Source organism: Salvelinus fontinalis, chromosome 13, assembly GCF_029448725.1.
Source record: "Salvelinus fontinalis isolate EN_2023a chromosome 13, ASM2944872v1, whole genome shotgun sequence".
In the NCBI taxonomy this organism is placed as follows: domain Eukaryota; kingdom Metazoa; phylum Chordata; class Actinopteri; order Salmoniformes; family Salmonidae; genus Salvelinus; species Salvelinus fontinalis.
In genome coordinates, this window is record NC_074677.1 from 2791213 (window position 1) to 2812755 (window position 21543).

Sequence of the window (21543 nt, forward strand, 5' to 3'; positions counted from 1 at the left end):
TAACATATCACTGGATTCCTGACGCTCTGGATCATTACACCGGATCATCACAGCTAGCTGCAAACGAGTGGCTACTGTTACGCCTCTGTCCCGACGCAAGCACCAGCTAGCCTCGAGCTAGGCCCATATAGCAGCTAGTTCTAGGGCTACAATACCTCCTTTGCCAATTGGCCTGGACCCTTTATTGTCGACACGGTGCCCCGCCGATCCATCACGACCGGACTGCCCCGCCGATCCATCACGACCGGACTGCCCCGCCGATCCATCACGACTGGACTGCCCCGCCGATCCATCACGACCGGACTGCCCCGCCGATCCATCACGACCGGACTGCCCCGCCGATCCATCACGACTGGACTGCCGACGTGATCGCCTGATGTGGTCTCAACACGCCATTCTGTTACGATGTCGCCGAAGAACCATCTACTAGCCCCGGCCCGCTAGCTTTTCTAAACGCTGTGTCCCCTGCTCGTCTAGTGTAGTAGTGACTAGCGAACGACACTCTGACTCACCTATTGCTGCTCTTTTGACACTATGATCACTCGGCTACACAGCTGATGCCCCCTGGACTGTTTCAATAACATGGAACGTAATTTTGTTTACTTGTCGGCCCCAGTCATCGAACTCAGGTCCTGTATGTACATAACTGACCGGCTCTGCCCATTCATCACCATTTACCTAGTGCTGTCTTAGCTCTCCTGATCAACACCTGTGATTACATTATGCCTCTCTCTAATGTCAATATGTCTTGTCTACTGCTGTCTTGGCTAGTTCTTATTGTTTCATTTCACTGTAGAGCCCTCAGTCCCGCTCAAAATGCCTTAGATAGCTCTTTTGCCCCACCTCACACAAATGCGGAGACCTCACCTGGCTTAACTGGTGACTCCAGAGACCAAACCTCTCTCATCGTCACTCAACGCCTAGGTTTACCTCAACTGTACTCACATCCCACCATACCCTTGTCTGTACATTATGCCCCAAATCTAATCTAACATGCTCAGAAATCTGCTCCTTTTATTCTCTGTTCCCAACGCACTAGACGACCAGTTCTTATAGCCTTTAGCCGTACCCTTATCCTACTCTGGTGATGTAGAGGTTAACCCAGACCCTGTAGCCCCCAATTCCACTCCTATTCCCCAGGCGCTATCATTTGTTGATTTCTGTAACCGTAAGGGCCTTGGTTTCATGCATGTTAACATGAGAAGCCTCCTCCCTAAGTGTGTTTTACTCACTGCTTTAGCACACTCCACCAACCTAGCCGTGTCTGAATCCTGGCTTTGGAAGGCCACCAAAAATCCTGAAATTTCAATCCCTAACTATAACATTTTCTGACAAGATAGAACGGCCAAAGGGGGCGGTGTTGCAATCTACTGCAAAGATTGCCTGCAGAGTTCTGTTATACTATCCAGGTCTGTGGCCAAACAATTTGAACTTCTACTTTTAAAAATCCACCTCTCTAAAAATAAGTCCCTCAATGTTGCCGCTTGTTATAGACCCCCCTCTGTGTTGCCGCTTGCTATAGACCCCCCTCTGTGTTGCCGCTTGTTATAGACCCCCCCTCAGCCCCCAGCTGTGCCCTGGACACCAGATGTGAAATGATTGCCCCCCCATCAATCTTCACAGCTTGTACTTTTAGGTGATCTAAACTGGGACATGCTTAACACCCCGGCTGTCCTTCAATCTAAGTTAGATGCCCTCAATCTCACACAAATTATCATGGAACCTACCAGGTACAACCCTAAATCTGTAAACACAGGCACCCTCATATCCTCCTAGTAGTGATACTATCACTGAAGCTGGAGTCCCTCTCTAACTTTAAGCATCAGCTGTCTGAGCAGCTTACCGATCATTGCACCTGTACATAGCCCATCTGTAAATAGGCCATCCAACTACCTCATCCCCATATTATTTATTTTTGGCTCTTTTGCACCCCAGTATCTCTACTTGCACATTCATCTTCTGCACATCTATCACTCCAGTGTTTAATTGCTAAATTGTAATTATTTCGCCACTATGGCCTATTTATTGCCTTGTCTCCCTAATCTTACTACATTTGCACACACTGTATACAGACGTTTTCTATTGTATTATTGACTGTACGTTTTGTTTATTCCATGTGTAACTCTGTGTTGTTGTTTGTGTCGCGCTGCTTTGCTTTATCTTGGCCAGGTCGCAGTTGTAAATGAGACCTGGTTAAATAAAGGTGGAAACTCCAGTGTATATTTGACTTGTGTTTTAGGTTACTGTTTATCCAGAAATGTTGAGAAGATGGTGATTGACTCCGGGGGTTGAACACTGATCAAGTTATACTGTATTAGTGTTTAATTGACCTATTATTATTATTATATATTTTTTTACAATAGTTAGCATTTGGGTATTTTGTGTAGATCGTTGACAAAACAAAAGACAAATCCATTGTAAACCCACTTCTTAACACAACATGATGTGGAAAAAGTCAATGGGAGTGAATAGTTTGTGAAGGCAGTACCTAACACACACACACACACCACACACACACACCACACACACACCACACACACACACCACACACACACACCACACACACACACACACCACACACACACACACACCACACACACACACACACCACACACACACACCACACACACACACCACACACACACACCACACACACACACCACACACACACACCACACACACACACACACACACACACCACACACACACACACACCACACACACACACACACCACACACACACCACACACACACACCACACACACACCACACACACACCACACACACACCACACACACACACACACACACACACACACCACACACACACCACACACACACACCACACAGAGTTCCTGCCTGATTCCATTGCAGACACACGGCAGATCTAAGGCTGAGGTCCAAACACCCAAAAGACACACCCTCTCCCCTCACCCTCTCCCCTCACCCTCAGAACTCAAATTAACGTATCCGATGACGTATCATGACATCTGACGAGTATACACTTGCAGGGCAAGGGGCGAGGCAGGAAGGAATTCATTTGAAATGGACCGCCCTCGTTCGTCCCGCGATGATTGTGTTGTCAGCCACCGGTGGCTTGTGGGTACTTTTATATGCTCTACAGTCAACTATGATTGTATGTCTACTTATATTAATAATTATATATTTAATCTACGCCTATTGTATGATAGCTAGCATATTAATTAGCTAACTAATGTTAGCCTGCTTAGCTGCAACTACTGAAGAAGGAAAATGTTTTATGTTCTACAATTTCCAAAAGATAACAAAACAAAAACATATTTACTTTTTACGAGACGTGTTTGTAACATTAGTAGCACAATTTATAACTTATTTGCATTCGTTTTTATTTCCACTTGTATGTTGACTTCTCCATGGATGTTGTTTTTAAGTTTTCGTTGACTTTTCTTAGCGGATGTACAAATCGCGGTGAATTGAATTATGGGGAGGTTCAGGCCCGGAGTGAACATCATTATACACTCGCAAAGCCCACTAAAAACGAGGGCTGAAGGCCTTACGTTGAAAACTTCCCTTGCTTTGCTAATCATTTAAACTTCCCTTGCTTGGCTAATCATTTAAACTTCCCTTGCTTGGCTAATCATTTAAACTTCCCTTGCTTGGCTCATCATTTAAACTTCACTTGCTTGGCTCATCATTTAAACTTCACTTGCTTGGCTCATCATTTAAACTTCCCTTGCTTGGCTCATCATTTAAACTTCCCTTGCTTGGCTCATCATTTAAACTTCACTTGCTTGGCTCATCATTTAAACTTCCCTTGCTTGGCTAATCATTTAAACATCCCTTGCTTGGCTAATCATTTAAACTTCCCTTGCTTGGCTAATCATTTAAACGTCCCTTGCTTGGCTAATCATTTAAACTTCCCTTGCTTGGCTAATCATTTAAACTTCCCTTGCTTGGCTCATCATTTAAACTTCCCTTGCTTGGCTAAACATTTAAACTTCCCTTGCTTGGCTAAACATTTAAACTTCCCTTGCTTGGCTAAACATTTAAACGTCCCTTGCTTGGCTAATCATTTAAACGTCCCTTGCTTGGCTAATCATTTAAACGTCCCTTGCTTGGCTAATCATTTAAACGTCCCTTGCTTGGCTAATCATTTAAACGTCCCTTGCTTGGCTAATCATTTAAACGTCCCTTGCTTGGCTCATCATTTAAACTTCCCTTGCTTGGCTCATCATTTAAACTTCCCTTGCTTGGCTCATCATTTAAACTTCCCTTGCTTGGCTCATCATTTAAACTTCCCTTGCTTGGCTCATCATTTAAACTTCCCTTGCTTGGCTCATCATTTAAACTTCCCTTGCTTGGCTCATCATTTAAACTTCCCTTGCTTGGCTCATCATTTAAACTTCCCTTGCTTGGCTAATCATTTAAACTTCCCTTGCTTGGCTAATCATTTAAACTTCCCTTGCTTGGCTAATCATTTAAACTTCCCTTGCTTGGCTAATCATTTAAACGTCCCTTGCTTGGCTAATCATTTAAACGTCCCTTGCTTGGCTAATCATTTAAACTTCCCTTACTTGGCTGATCATTTGGACCGTCCTACAAGATGTTGACGGGGATTCCCCCAAGGGCATAAGGCGAGGGTGGAGTGGACGAGGGTGTGTCTTTTAAGGGTTTGGAACGCAGCCTAACAAAGCCTGGACACGTGTTTAACATGTCAGCTGATATAACAATCTGATGCCCGACTGTCCAATCCATGACGTGGCACACAGCCATTGGTGCCTTATCGTCTAGGTCAGGCAGGAAGTGGACCACAACACCAGTGATGTAATGGGTGGTTACCTAGGGAACCATTTGGCGTGCTCCACCCAGGGGTCGTCACCGGACTCCCAGCACCTCAGACCTCCATCACAACAGAAGCACTTCACGTCATCGTTACGCCCTGCAACACACACACCATCATCATCATCATTACGCCCTGCAACACACACACCATCATCATCATCATCACACCCTGCAACACACACACACACCATCATCATCATCATTACGCCCTGCAACACACACACACACACACACACACACACACACACACACATCATTACACCCTGCAACACACACACACACACACATCATAATTACACCCTGCAACATGTAATAAAAAATGTAATAATAATATATAATGAAATGTAATAATAATATATAATGAAATGTAATGTCTTTGTCTCACCGACGTAGTAGAACCCTGCCTTGGCCAGCTGGTCGGGGCGAACAGGGATACGTAAGGGCCAGTGGACAAAGGTCAGCAACCTCTCCTCACGCTGCTGCATGGCTGGGTTAGACACGTTACTGAGGCCTGGGGGGCCGGGGCCAGGGGGGGCTTCTGCCCCGGGGGGCTGAGAGGTGCCTGCTACTCCCCCCACCACCCCGGCTAGGGAGACGTTGTCGGCCTGGTCTCCTCTGACGAAGTGACAGTTGGGGTAATGTCTCTGGTGCTCTGATACGGCCCGGTCCCCTGGCTCCCAGTTACTGAGCTACAGGAACAGAGAGGAGACAGTAATCAATCACCTGGCTCCCAGTTACTGAGCTACAGAGAGGAGACAGTAATCAATCACCTGGCTCCCAGTTACTGAGCTACAGAGAGGAGACAGTAATCAATCACCTGGCTCCCAGTTACTGAGCTACAGAGAGGAGACAGTAATCAATCACCTGGCTCCCAGTTACTGAGCTACAGGAACAGAGAGGAGACAGTAATCAATCCCCTGGCTCCCAGTTACTGAGCTACAGGAACAGAGAGGAGACAGTAATCAATCACCTGGCTCCCAGTTACTGAGCTACAGAGAGGAGACAGTAATCAATCACCTGGCTCCCAGTTACTGAGCTACAGAGAGGAGACAGTAATCAATCACCTGGCTCCTAGTTACTGAGCTACAGGAACAGAGAGGAGACAGTAATCAATCCCCTGGCTCCCAGTTACTGAGCTACAGAGAGGAGACAGTAATCAATCACCTGGCTCCCAGTTACTGAGCTACAGAGAGGAGACAGTAATCAATCACCTGGCTCCCAGTTACTGAGCTACAGAGAGGAGACAGTAATCAATCACCTGGCTCCCAGTTACTGAGCTACAGAGAGGAGACAGTAATCAATCACCTGGCTCCCAGTTACTGAGCTACAGAGAGGAGAAAGTAATCAATCACCTGGCTCCCAGTTACTGAGCTACAGAGAGGAGACAGTAATCAATCACCTGGCTCCCAGTTACTGAGCTACAGAGAGGAGACAGTAATCAATCACCTGGCTCCCAGTTACTGAGCTACAGAGAGGAGACAGTAATCAATCACCTGGCTCCCAGTTACTGAGCTACAGAGAGGAGACAGTAATCAATCACCTGGCTCCCAGTTACTGAGCTACAGAGAGGAGACAGTAATCAATCAACTGGCTCCCAGTTACTGAGCTACAGAGAGGAGACAGTAATCAATCACCTGGCTCCCAGTTACTGAGCTACAGGAACAGAGAGGAGACTGCTAGCTAGCCAGCTAGCCACCGATTAGCAGCACTGTAGAAACGATTACATTACAATGGAACGACTTGACTTGTGTAGTGTTAGCTAGCTACATAGTTTTCTTTGCTATCTTTTTATCTAAGATAATTGTGTAGCTTTGAGTAATTATCGGTTAGCTAGCCAGCTATTTTTCGCCTGCCGCGCTGCCGTCCTCCTACCTAGCCAACACTGCTAGCTAGCCAACTTCTACCGAATAGCAGCACTGTAGAAACTTACATTACAACGGAACGACTTGATTAGCGTAGTGTTAGCTAGTTGTCTTTGCTGTCCTTGTATCCATGATAATTGTGTAGTTTAGAGAAATTTAGTGAAATTGTCGAGGTTACCTAGCCAGCTTCACTTTCAACAACGTAGCCACTGCTAGCCAGGCTACTTCACCAGCCAGCAGTACTATATCATTTTAGTCAATAAGATCTTGTATTTTATTCTTATTTTTCTGCAACGTAAGCTTAACTTTCTGAACATTCGAGACGTGTAGTCCACTTGTCATTCCAATCTCCTTTGCATTAGCGTAGCCTCTTCTGTAGCCTGTCAACCATGTGTCTGTCTATCCCTGTTCTCTCCTCTCTGCACAGACCATACAAACGCTTCACACCGCGTGGCCGCGCCCACCCTAACCTGGTGGTCCCAGCCCGCACGACCCACGTGGAGTTCCAGGTCTCCGGTAGCCTCTGGAACTGCCGATCTGCGGCCAACAAGGCAGAGCTCATCTCAGCCTATGCGTCCCTCCAGTCCCTCGACTTCCTGGCACTGACGGAAACATGGCTCACCACAGATAACACTGCTACTCCTACTGCTCTCTCTTCGTCTGCCCACGTGTTCTCGCACACCCCGAGACCTTCTGGTCAGCGGGGTGGTGGCACCGGGATCCTCATCTCTCCCAAGTGGTCATTCTCTCTTTCTCCCCTTACCCATCTGTCTATCGCCTCCTTTGAATTCCATGCTGTCACAGTTACCAGCCCTTTCAAGCTTAACATCCTTATCATTTATCGCCCTCCAGGTTCCCTTGGAGAGTTCATCAATGAGCTTGATGCCTTGATAAGCTCCTTTCCTGAGGACGGCTCACCTCTCACAGTTCTGGGTGACTTTAACCTCCCCATGTCTACCTTTGACTCATTCCTCTCTGCCTCCTTCTTTCCACTCCTCTCCTCTTTTGACCTCACCCTCTCACCTTCCCCCCCTACTCACAAGGCAGGCAATACGCTTGACCTCATCTTTACTAGATGCTGTTCTTCCACTAACCTCATTGCAACTCCCCTCCAAGTCTCCGACCACTACCTTGTATCCTTCTCCCTCTCGCTCTCATCCAACACTTCCCACACTGCCCCTACTCGGATGGTATCGCGCCGTCCCAACCTCCGCTCTCTCTCCCCCGCTACTCTCTCCTCTTCCATCCTATCATCTCTTCCCTCTGCCCAAACCTTCTCCAACCTATCTCCTGATTCTGCCTCCTCAACCCTCCTCTCCTCCCTTTCTGCATCCTTTGACTCTCTATGTCCCCTATCCTCCAGGCCGGCTCGGTCCTCCCCTCCCGCTCCGTGGCTCGACGACTCATTGCGAGCTCACAGAACAGGGCTCCGGGCAGCCGAGCGGAAATGGAGGAAAACTCGCCTCCCTGCGGACCTGGCATCCTTTCACTCCCTCCTCTCTACATTTTCCTCTTCTGTCTCTGCTGCTAAAGCCACTTTCTACCACTCTAAATTCCAAGCATCTGCCTCTAACCCTAGGAAGCTCTTTGCCACCTTCTCCTCCCTCCTGAATCCTCCTCCCCCTCCCCCCCCTCCTCCCTCTCTGCAGACGACTTCGTCAACCATTTTGAAAAGAAGGTCGACGACATCCGATCCTCGTTCGCTAAGTCAAACGACACCGCTGGTTCTGCTCACACTGCCCAACCCTGTGCTTTGACCTCTTTCTCCCCTCTCTCTCCAGATGAAATCTCGCGTCTTGTGACGGCCGGCCGCCCAACAACCTGCCCGCTTGACCCTATCCCCTCCTCTCTTCTCCAGACCATTTCCGGAGACCTTCTACCTTACCTCACCTCGCTCATCAACTCATCCTTGACCGCTGGCTACGTCCCTTCCGTCTTCAAGAGAGCGAGAGTTGCACCCCTTCTGAAAAAACCTACACTCGATCCCTCCGATGTCAACAACTACAGACCAGTATCCCTTCTTTCTTTTCTCTCCAAAACTCTTGAACGTGCCGTCCTTGGCCAGCTCTCCTGCTATCTCTCTCAGAATGACCTTCTTGATCCAAATCAGTCAGGTTTCAAGACTAGTCACTCAACTGAGACTGCTCTTCTCTGTATCACGGAGGCGCTCCGCACTGCTAAAGCTAACTCTCTCTCCTCTGCTCTCATCCTTCTAGACCTATCGGCTGCCTTCGATACTGTGAACCATCAGATCCTCCTCTCCACCCTCTCCGAGTTGGGCATCTCCGGCGCGGCCCACGCTTGGATTGCGTCCTACCTGACAGGTCGCTCCTACCAGGTGGCGTGGCGAGAATCTGTCTCCTCACCACGCGCTCTCACCACTGGTGTCCCCCAGGGCTCTGTTCTAGGCCCTCTCCTATTCTCGCTATACACCAAGTCACTTGGCTCTGTCATAACCTCACATGGTCTCTCCTATCATTGCTATGCAGACGACACACAATTAATCTTCTCCTTTCCCCCTTCTGATGACCAGGTGGCGAATCGCATCTCTGCATGTCTGGCAGACATATCAGTGTGGATGACGGATCACCACCTCAAGCTGAACCTCGGCAAGACGGAGCTGCTCTTCCTCCCGGGGAAGGACTGTCCGTTCCATGATCTCGCCATCACGGTTGACAACTCCATTGTGTCCTCCTCCCAGAGCGCTAAGAACCTTGGCGTGATCCTGGACAACACCCTGTCGTTCTCAACTAACATCAAGGCGGTGGCCCGTTCCTGTAGGTTCATGCTCTACAACATCCGCAGAGTACGACCCTGCCTCACACAGGAAGCGGCGCAGGTCCTAATCCAGGCACTTGTCATCTCCCGTCTGGATTACTGCAACTCGCTGCTGGCTGGGCTCCCTGCCTGTGCCATTAAACCCCTACAACTCATCCAGAACGCCGCAGCCCGTCTGGTGTTCAACCTTCCCAAGTTCTCTCACGTCACCCCGCTCCTCCGCTCTCTCCACTGGCTTCCAGTTGAAGCTCGCATCCGCTACAAGACCATGGTGCTTGCCTACGGAGCTGTGAGGGGAACGGCACCTCAGTACCTTCAGGCTCTGATCAGGCCCTACACCCAAACAAGGGCACTGCGTTCATCCACCTCTGGCCTGCTCGCCTCCCTACCACTGAGGAAGTACAGTTCCCGCTCAGCCCAGTCAAAACTGTTCGCTGCTCTGGCACCCCAATGGTGGAACAAACTCCCTCACGACGCCAGGACAGCGGAGTCAATCACCACCTTCCGGAGACACCTGAAACCCCACCTCTTCAAGGAATACCTAGGATAAAGCAATCCTTCTGCCCCCCCCCCCCCCCCCCCCCCCCCCCCCCCCCTTAAAAGATCTGATGCACTATTGTAAAGTGGCTGTTCCACTGGATGTCATAAGGTGAATGCACCAATTTGTAAGTCGCTCTGGATAAGAGCGTCTGCTAAATGACTTAAATGGAATGTAAATGTAATGTAAATGAGACAGTAATCAATCCCCTGGCTCCCAGTTACTGAGCTACAGGAACAGAGAGGAGACAGTAATCAATCACCTGGCTCCCAGTTACTGAGCTACAGAGAGGAGACAGTAATCAATCACCTGGCTCCCAGTTACTGAGCTACAGGAACAGAGAGGAGACAGTAATCAATCCCCTGGCTCCCAGTTACTGAGCTACAGGTACTAATCAATCACCTGGCTCCCAGTTACTGAGCTACAGGAACTAATCAATCACCTGGCTCCCAGTTACTGAGCTACAAGTACTAATCAATCACCTGGCTCCCAGTTACTGAGCTACAGGTACTAATCAATCACCTGGCTCCCAGTTACTGAGCTACAAGTACTAATCAATCACCTGGCTCCCAGTTACTGAGCTACAGGTACAGGAACAGGTACAGCTACAGGTACAGGTACAGCCACAGGAACAGCTACAGGTACAGGTACAGCTACAGGAACAGCTACATGAACAGCTACAGGAACAGCTACAGCTACAGGAACAGCTACAGGTACAGCCATAGGAACAGCTACAGCTAAAGCTACAGGTACAGCTACAGCCACAGGAACAGCTACAGGTACATGCACAGCTACAGGAACAGCTACAGGAACAGCTACAGGAACAGCTACAGGAACAGCTACAGCTACAGGAACAGGTACAGCTACAGCTACAGCTACAGGAACCGCTACAGGAACAGGTACATCTACAGGAACCGCTACAGGAACAGGTACAGCTACAGGAACCGCTACAGGAACAGGTACATCTACAGGAACCGCTACAGGGACAGCTACAGGTACAGCTACATCTACATCTACAGGAACAGCTACATCTACATCTACAGGAACAGGTACAGGTACAGCTACAGGAACAGGTACAGGTACAGCTACAGGTACAGCTACAGCCACAGGAACAGCTACAGGAACAGGTACAGCTACATCTACAGGAACCGCTACAGGAACAGCTACATCTACAGGAACCGCTACAGGAACAGCTACAGGTACATCTACAGGAACCGCTACAGGGACAGCTACAGGTACAGCTACATCTACAGGAACATCTACAGGTACATCTACAGGAACAGGTACAGATACAGCTACAGGTACAGCTACAGCCACAGGAACAGCTACAGGAACCGCTACAGGAACAGCTACAGGTACATCTACAGGAACATCTACAGGAACAGGTACAGGTACAGGTACAGGAACAGGTACAGGTACAGCTACAGGTACAGCTACAGCCACAGGAACAGCTACAGGAACAGGTACAGCTACAGGAACCGCTACAGGAACAGCTACATCTACAGGAACCGCTACAGGAACAGCTACAGGTACATCTACAGGAACCGCTACAGGGACAGCTACAGGTACAGCTACATCTACAGGTACATCTACAGGTACAGCTACAGCTACATCTACAGGAACAGCTACAGGTACAGCTACAGGAACAGCTACAGGTACAGCTACAGGTACAGCTACAGGAACAGCTACAGGAACAGGAACAGCTACAGGAACAGCTACATGTACAGGAACAGCTACAGGTACAGCTACATCTACAGGAACAGCTACAGGAACAGCTACAGGAATATCTACAGGAACAGCTACAGGAACAGCTACAGGAACATCTACAGGTACAGCTACATCTACAGGAACAGCTACAGGCACAGGTACAGCTACAGGTACAGCTACAGGTACAGCTACAGGTACAGCTACAGCTACAGCTACAGGAACAGCTACAGGAACAGCTACAGGAACAGCTACGGGTACATCTACAGCTACAGCTACAGCTATAGGTACAGCTACAGGTACAGCTACAGGTACAGCTACATCTACAGGTACAGCTACAGGTACAGCTACAGGTACAGCCACAGGAAAAGCTACAGGAACAGCTACATGTACAGCTACAGGAACCGATACAGGTACAGCTACAGGTACAGCTACAGCTACATCTACAGGAACAGCTACAGGTACATCTACATGTACATCTACAGGAACCGCTACAGGTACAGCTACAGCTACATCTACAGGAACAGCTACAGCTACATCTACATGTACATCTACATGTACAGCTACAGGAACCGCTACAGGTACAGCTACAGGTACAGCTACAGGAACAGCTACAGGAACAGCTACAGGAACAGCTACAGGAACAGCTACAGCTACATGTACAGCTACAGGCACAGCTACAGGTACATCTACAGGTACAGCTACATCTACAGGGACATCTACAGGAACAGCTACAGGTACAAGAACAGCTACAGGTACAGCTACAGGAACAGCTACAGGCACAGCTACAGGCACAGCTACAGGTACATCTACAGGTACAGCTACATCTACAGGGACATCTACAGGAACAGCTAGATCTACAGGGACATCTACAGGAACAGCTACAGGTACAAGAACAGCTACAGCTACATCTACATCTACATGTACAGCTACAGGTACATGAACAGCTACAGGTACATGAACAGCTACAGGTACATGAACAGCTACAGGTACATGAACAGCTACAGGTACATGAACAGCTACAGGTACATGAACAGCTACAGGCACAGCTACAGGCACAGCTACAGGCACAGCTACAGGCACAGCTACAGGGACATCTACAGGAACAGCTACATCTACAGGGACATCTACAGGAACAGCTACAGGTACAAGAACAGCTACAGCTACATCTACATGTACAGCTACAGGTACAGCTACATCTACAGGAACAGCTACAGGTACATGAACAGCTACAGGTACATGAACAGCTACAGGTACATGAACAGCTACATGAACAGCTACAGGTACATGAACAGCTACAGGTACATGAACAGCTACAGGTACATGAACAGCTACAGGTACATGAACAGCTACAGGTACATGAACAGCTACAGGTACATGAACAGCTACAGGTACATGCAGAACATCAATTCATCTAAAAATGAGGCTTTGTTTGCAGAGATGAACACAAACATGTATGATATGTAACTATTAGATGTCATTTTAACCTATTGTTTATGGTTGCAAATGCCTCAATTCAAGACCTGTATAGTACCTGTCCTCCACAGGGTTAGGTCTCCCTGTCCCAGTAGTATAGTACTCCCTGCCCCAGGTAATGAAGCCAGCCTTAGCTTGCTCAAAGGCTAGTGTGTACTATAGAGTAGTAGTATAGTATAGTAGTAGTATAGTACCTGTCCTCCACAGGTGAAGCAGGCCACGCGGTCTCCCTGCCCCAGGTAATAGAAGCCAGCCGTAGCCAGCTCAGAGGGGGTGATGATGGACAGGCTCCAGGAGTGGAAGGAGACCAGACGGTCCTGCTCTCTCCTCATACTGGGGTTGTGACAGGTTGGGGGTCTCTGGTGGGACCTACAGAAATACAGCACAAATGACAGGGTTAACAGCCAATAATAACGGAGAAACATCTAGCCAATAAGAGCCTCTCGTCTGTCCTTACATGTCCTCTACTCCTCTGGAGCTCAGCGGGCTGGAGGGGGGCGGGGCAGAGAACCCCATATTCAAATATCCAACAGGCTCCTCCCCCGGCACCGGGTTGGGGGCAGGATTAGGGGCGGAGACAGGGAGGGGGGCTGGGCCAGGGCCTGACACCTGGGGGAGAGAACACACGTTATTAAAAATTCAGACATCATCACCACCATCACAATCTTCACCGCCACCATCACAACCTTCACCGCCACCATCACAACCTTCAGCGCCACCATCACAACCTTCACCGCCACCATCACAACCTTCACCGCCACCATCACAACCTTCAGCGCCACCATCACAACCTTCACCGCCACCATCACAATCTTCACCGCCACCATCACAACCATCATCATCACCACAACCTTCACCACCATCACCACCATCATCATCACCACCATCACAATCACAACCTTCACCGCCACCATCACAATCTTCACCGCCACCATCACAACCTTCACCGCCACCATCACAACCTTCACCGCCACCATCACAACCTTCACCGCCATCACCACCATCACCACCATCACAATCACAACCTTCACCGCCACCATCACAACCTTCACCGCCACCATCACAATCTTCACCGCCACCATCACAATCTTCACCGCCACCATCACAATCTTCACCGCCACCATCACAATCTTCACCGCCACCATCACAATCTTCACCGCCACCATCACAATCTTCACCGCCACCATCACAATCTTCACCGCCACCATCACAATCTTCACCGCCACCATCACAACCTTCACCGCCACCATCACAACCTTCACCGCCACCATCACAACCTTCACCGCCACCATCACAACCTTCACCGCCACCATCACAACCTTCACCATCACAACCTTCACCATCACAACCTTCACCACCACAACCTTCACCACCACAACCTTCACCACCACAACCTTCACCACCACAACCTTCACCGCCACCATCACAACCTTCACCGCCACCATCACAACCTTCACCACCACAACCTTCACCACCACAACCTTCACCACCACAACCTTCACCGCCACCATCACAACCTTCACCAACACAACCTTCACCGCCACCATCACAACCTTCACCACCACAACCTTCACCACCACAACCTTCACCAACACCATCACAACCATCAACACCATCAAGGGTGCATTCCACAGCTAACGCGAGGCGACGCAAGAACCCATGTTTGCGTGCCAATGTCATCGCCTGTGTCGTCGACTGACAGATTGTTATAACATATGTGGTTAGATACTTAAAATCCCTATCCGGGCGTCGTCAGGTGTCAGCAATGTCAAAGCTCTGGGACGTGGCTAATTACTACCATCATCATCATCACCACCATCATCATCAATCATAATCTGGTGCTGGACAAACTTGTGTCCCAATTTAGGGAAAGATCCCTCCATCTTTCTCGGATTATTACCAATCCCACAAGGTATGACTCCAAAACACCCAGAAAAGGCTACTCTCCTCGATGTTATCCTCACAAATAATCCTGATAGGTATCAGTCTGGTGTTTTCTGTAGTGACCTGAGTGATCACTGTTTTACAGCCTGTGTTCGTAATGGCTGCTCAGGGAAACGACCTGTCCTGATTTGTCACAGACGCTTGGTAAAACACTTTAATGAGCAAGCCTTCCTTCATGACCTGGCCTCTGTAACATGGTATAGAATCAGCTTGATCCCCTCTGTAACATGGTATAGAATCAGCTTGATCCCCTCTGTAACATGGTATAGAATCAGCTTGATCCCCTCTGTAACATGGTATAGAATCAGCTTGATCCCCTCTGTAACATGGTATAGAATCAGCTTGATCCCCTCTGTAACATGGTATAGAATCAGCTTGATCCCCTCTGTAACATGGTATAGAATCAGCTTGATCCCCTCTGTAACATGGTATAGAATCAGCTTGATCCCCTCTGTAACATGGTATAGAATCAGCTTGATCCCCTCTGTAACATGGTATAGAATCAGCTTGATCCCCTCTGTAACATGGTATAGAATCAGCTTGATCCCCTCTGTAACATGGTATAGAATCAGCTTGATCCCCTCTGTAACATGGTATAGAATCAGCTTGATCCCCTCTGTAACATGGTATAGAATCAGCTTGATCTCCTCTGTAACATGGTATAGAATCAGCTTGATCCCCTCTGTAACATGGTATAGAATCAGCTTGATCCCCTCTGTAACATGGTATAGAATCAGCTTGATCCCCTCTGTAACATGGTATAGAATCAGCTTGATCCCCTCTGTAACATGGTATAGAATCAGCTTGATCCCCTCTGTAACATGGTATAGAATCAGCTTGATCTCCTCTGTAACATGGTATAGAATCAGCTTGATCCCCTCTGTAACATGGTATAGAATCAGCTTGATCTCCTCTGTAACATGGTATAGAATCAGCTTGATCCCCTCTGTAACATGGTATAGAATCAGCTTGATCCCCTCTGTAACATGGTATAGAATCAGCTTGATCCCCTCTGTAACATGGTATAGAATCAGCTTGATCCCCTCTGTCAAAGACGCTTGGACCTTCTTTTTTGATTGGTTCAGTGGTAACGTTAACAGACACGCCCCCATGAAGAAAATGAGAATTAAAAACCGGTTCAGCCCCTGGTTCGACCGTGATCTGGCAGAGTTACTCCACCTCATTTGGCGAAAGGCTCGGCTCACGCACACTCAGGCTGACTGGCTCTCGTTCAGGCAAATGAGAAATAAATTCACTCAGACTATCCGGAAGGCCAAAGTTAGTTACTTTAAGGAGAAGTTCTCTCTCTGTGGGTCTAACCCCAAGACGTTCTGGAAAACGGTTAAAGACCTGGAGAATGAACCCTCCTCCTCACAGCTGCCCCTTAATGTTGATGATGTGGTTGTTACTGACAAGAAGCACATTGCTGAGCTCTTTAATCACCACTTCATTAAGTCAGGATTCCTATTTGACTCGGCCATGCCTCCTTGCCCGTCCAACATTTCCTCATCTCCCAGCCCGTCTAATGTGACTATCCTCGATGCTTCTCCCAACTTGTTCCCCTGCCCCGCAACAAAGTTTCTCCCTGCAGGCGGTCACTGAGTCCGAGGTGCTAAAGGAGCTCCTGAAACTTGACCCCTAAAAAACCACCTGGGTCAGATGGTTTAGACCCTCTCCTCTTTAAGGTTGCTGCTCCTATCATCACCAAGCCTTTCTCTGACCTGTATAACCTGTCTCTCCTCTCTGGGGAGGTTCCCATTGCTTGGAAGGCAGCCACGGTTCGCCCGTTATTCAAAGGGGGAGATCAAGCTGATCCTAACTGATACAGGCCTATTTTGCCCTGTTTATCAAAAGTGTGGGGAAAACGTGAATAATCAACTGACTGGCTTTCTTGATGTGTATAGTATTCTCTCTGGTATGTAATCTGGTTTCCTCTCAGGTTATTTGATGTGTCACTGCAACCTTCAAGGTCCTAAATGATGTCCCCATCGCCCTTGATTCTAAGCAATATTGTGCTGCTATTTTTAATGACTTGGCCAAAGCTTTTGATATACGGTAGACCATTCCATTCTGTGGGCCGGCTGAGGAGCGGTGTCTCTGAGGGGACTTTGGCAACATCTAAAGACCATCGCATCACAATACTGACAGCTTCCCCGTTTCTAAAAGGACATTATTGGGTGTTTTGGGAGCCTCTTCGTGTTTTTCAGGGGCCCCATACCACACAAGAAGGATACGGAAGTGATGTGCTGTTTGGGGTAAGTTTCTCAAAAACATGTGGAATCGCAAAAATTGGACCCTTCTATTACGTTCCGTAAAAATTGGGTTGTAAAATAGAAAACTTATCCTTTAAGGTTCCCTCTTAGCTGCTGCCAAGACAAAACTTCTCCTTTAAAACTTCTTATGGCTGCAAGGCAAAGTGTTGAGTAGCCAGTGAAATCGTGCCCAGTTCAAACGGCCTCCTACTCAAATCTTGCTCGTACAATATGAATATTATTATTCTTTTTGGATAGAAAACACTTTCTAGTTTCTAAAAGAGTTGGAATTATTTCTCTGAGTGAAACAGAAGTCCTTCTGCAGCACTTTTCCTGACCAGGAAGTAAAATGTCAGAAATCGGTGCTCTTTTCAAATTGATGCCTATACATGGGCTTAACACTTAGGAGTCTGCTGACAATCTATACGCCTTCCTATTGGTGTAAAGAGGATGTCAGAGAAGAAATTTTTCTGCTCATCTTGTTCGGTGTCTTGACCGTCCACTTCCGGTACTCTGGAGGAAGTGGGATGGACTTTTGTTTTGCCTTGGTAACGAACGGCTAACGTCTCCAGCTCGAATTTTTTTTGCTACATGTGACCATATCATCGTAATGTATGTTTTTTCAATATAGTTTAATCAGATTATTGAAACTTTATTCGGGAGTTTTGCCGTGTTCCGTCCTCTGACTGTGTTTACGTTGGAGAAATTTATGCCACTCGGCTAGTGCCAATGCTAATTGAAGAGGGACATTTGCCATTCTGAATCGAAACAACGACTCATCTGGACAGAGGACACGTTCTTCAACATTCTGATGAAAGATCAGCAAAAGTAAGACCCATTTTATGATGTTATTTCATATATCTGTCGTGCATGTGAATTGGCCGTGGGCGCCCAATTATTTCTGTCTATTTTAGCTACGCTAATATAGCGATACATTTTGTTTGCGCTGTAAAACATTTAATAAATCGGAAATATTGTTTGGAATCACAATATGCCTGTCTTTCAATTGCTGCAGACTATGTATTTTTCAGAAATGTTTTATGATGAGTAATTAGCTATTTGACGTTGGTGTCTGTAAATATTATGGCCGCTTTTGGTGCAATTTTGGCTTGTAGCTGAAATGTAAACTATGATTTATACCTGAAATATGCACATTTTTCGAACAAAACATATGCTATACAATAAATATGTTATCAGACTGTCATCTGATGAATTTGTTTCTTGGTTAGTGGCTATTTATATCTTTATTTGGTCGAATTTGTGATAGCTACTGATGGAGTAAGAAACTGATGGAGTTAGAAAAAGTTGTGTCTTTTGCTAACGTGGTTAGCTAATAGATTTACATATTTTGTCTTCCCTGTAAAACATTTTAAAAATCGGACATGTTGGCTTGATTCACAAGATGTGCACCTTTCATCTGGTGTCTTGGACTTGTTAATGTGTGAAAGTTAAATATAAAAAAAAAAATAGATTTTGAATTTCGCGCCGTGCACTTTGAGCTGGATGTTGTCATAAGTGTACCGGTGTCGGGCTGCAGCCCTAACAGGTTTTAAGGTTCCCTCTTAGCTGCTGCCAAGGCAAAACTTCTCCTTTAATAAATACAAATCCCAATGATCATCGTCATCATCAATTCCATCAACATGATCAATATCATCATCACCGTGATGATTAAAGGGCTGCGATTACAGGGTCAGTATGTGTTTCTGGGACTGTAATACTGATCCTATGAAGTAACTGGGGGCAGGTCCAGACTGGGTTAAGGATCAAAGTCCTTGAGATGTCCATTTTAGTTTTTGTTTGTTCATGAATTCTGTCATTAATTATTCTCCTATCGCAGTGTATTTTCTTGTACATGAAACAAATCTGTAAAAAATCATACAAAGAAATATCACTCTCACCACAACCACCATCATCATCATCATCACCATCCCAACTGTGGTAGAAAGAGTGAAGTAGTACTGCTATCTCACCGGTATGACAGGCGCGCTGCGTAGAGGAGAGAAGGCAGAGTGTGAGGAGGAGAGGAGGTTGGCTGAGGAGGGGAGAGTCTGGATGAAGGAGCAGGAAGGGGACAGCTGTCTGTGTCTCTCTGTTGGACAGTCCCCTGTCTGCCAGCCCTCCGCCGTCACGTTACACCTGGAGCAGAAACAAATCCATTAAGTCCACAGGTTAGGTCTATATTTACGGACCCAGTCGTTAGGGTTAGGTCTATATTTACGGACCCAGTCGTTAGGGTTAGGTCTATATTTACGGACCCAGTCGTTAGGGTTAGGTCTATATTTACGGACCCAGTCGTTAGGGTTAGGTCTATATTTACGGACCCAGTCGTTAGGGTTAGGTCTATATTTACGAGTCGTTAGGGTTAGGTCTATATTTACGGGCCCAGTCGTTAGGGTTAGGTCTATATTTACGAGTCGTTAGGGTTAGGTCTATATTTACGGGCCCAGTCGTTAGGGTTAGGTCTATATTTACGGGCCCAGTCGTTAGGGTTAGGTCTATATTTACGGGCCCAGTCGTTAGGGTTAGGTCTATATTTACGGTCCCAGTCGTTAGGGTTAGGTCTATATTTACGGACCTCAGTCGTTAGGGTTAGGTCTATATTTACGGACCCAGTCGTTAGGGTTAGGTCTATATTTACGAGTCGTTAGGGTTAGGTCTATATTTACGGATTGTTAGGGTTAGGTCTACATTTACGAGTCGTTAGGGTCAGGTCTATATTTACGGGCCCAGTCGTTAGGGTTAGGTCTATATTTACGGACCCAGTCGTTAGGGTTAGGTCTATATTTACGGGTCGTTAGGGTTAGGTCTATATTTACGGGTCGTTAGGGTTAGGTCTATATTTACGGGCCCAGCCGTTAGGGTTAGGTCTATATTTACGGGCCCAGTCGTTAGGGTTAGGTCTATATTTACGGGCCCAGTCGTTAGGGTTAGGTCCACATTTACGGACGCGACCCAGTTGTTATATATGTTCCATGTCCATGGTCGCTGGCAATGTTTTTGTCCCTTGCTAGCTAGCCAACTAGCTATGGCTAACACAGTCACAACCTTTGCAGCCAGACTAACAGCAAAGTAGCTGCATTTCCATTTGTTTAAGCTGTTTTCTATTGACATCCATTTGGATACACTATGAAACAATTTTAAGTTTTCAGCTAAGTTTTTCTTAATTGAACCTGCGTTGACAATGTATCCAATTTCAGTTTGTGTGGTTGCTGGTTTAGCTTTCTGTAACTTCCTGCACCCTCTCTCCAACACCAGTATAGAACCACCACCCACCTGAAACACTGCACCCTGTCTCCTGTCTCCAACACCAGTATAGAACCACCACCCACCTGAAACACTGCACCCTGTCTCCAACACCAGTATAGAACCATCACCCACCTGAAACACTGCACCGTCTGTCTCCAACACCAGTATAGAACCACCACCCACCTGAAACACTGCACCCTGTCTCCAACACCAGTATAGAACCACCACCCACCTGAAACACTGCACCCTGTCTCCAACACCAGTATAGAACCATCACCCACCTGAAACACTGCACCCTGTCTCCTGTCTCCAACACCAGTATAGAACCACCACCCACCTGAAACACTGCACCCTGTCTCCAACACCAGTATAGAACCACCACCCACCTGAAACACTGCACCCTGTCTCCTGTCTCCAACACCGGTATAGAACCATCACCCACCTGAAACACTGCACCGTCTCCTGTCTCCAACACCGGTATAGAACCACCACCCACCTGAAACACTGCACCCTGTCTCCTGTCTCCAACACCGATATAGAACCATCACCCACCTGAAACACTGCACCGTCTCCTGTCTCCAACACCGGTATAGAACCATCACCCACCTGAAACACTGCACCGTCTCCTGTCTCCAACACCGGTATAGAACCATCACCCACCTGAAACACTGCACCCTGTCTCCTGTCTCCAACACCGGTATAGAACCATCACCCACCTGAAACACTGCACCCTGTCTCCAACACCGGTATAGAACCACCACCCACCTGAAACACTGCACCCTGTCTCCAACACCAGTATAGAACCACCACCCACCTGAAATACTGCACCCTGTCTCCAACACCAGTATAGAACCACCACCCACCTGAAACACTGCACCGTCTCCTGTCTCCAACACCGGTATAGAACCACCACCCACCTGAAA

The 21543-nt window shown here is 47.5% G+C and overlaps 1 protein-coding gene across 6 annotated transcripts in view; it reads right to left on the reverse strand.

Moving 5' to 3' along the window:
* LOC129867916 (inhibitor of apoptosis protein-like) overlaps positions 1–21543 on the reverse strand; it is a 128195-nt gene that overhangs the window by 72545 nt on the left and 34107 nt on the right. For all 6 annotated transcript variants that reach the window (XM_055941398.1, XM_055941397.1, XM_055941404.1 and 3 more), the window contains 5 exons: positions 19345–19510; positions 13636–13787; positions 13373–13547; positions 5206–5509; positions 4818–4917 (listed from right to left, as the gene is read on the reverse strand). In XM_055941398.1, the coding sequence (XP_055797373.1) occupies positions 4818–4917; positions 5206–5509; positions 13373–13547; positions 13636–13787; positions 19345–19510 (897 nt within the window). The remainder of the gene's footprint in view (positions 1–4817; positions 4918–5205; positions 5510–13372; positions 13548–13635; positions 13788–19344; positions 19511–21543) is intronic.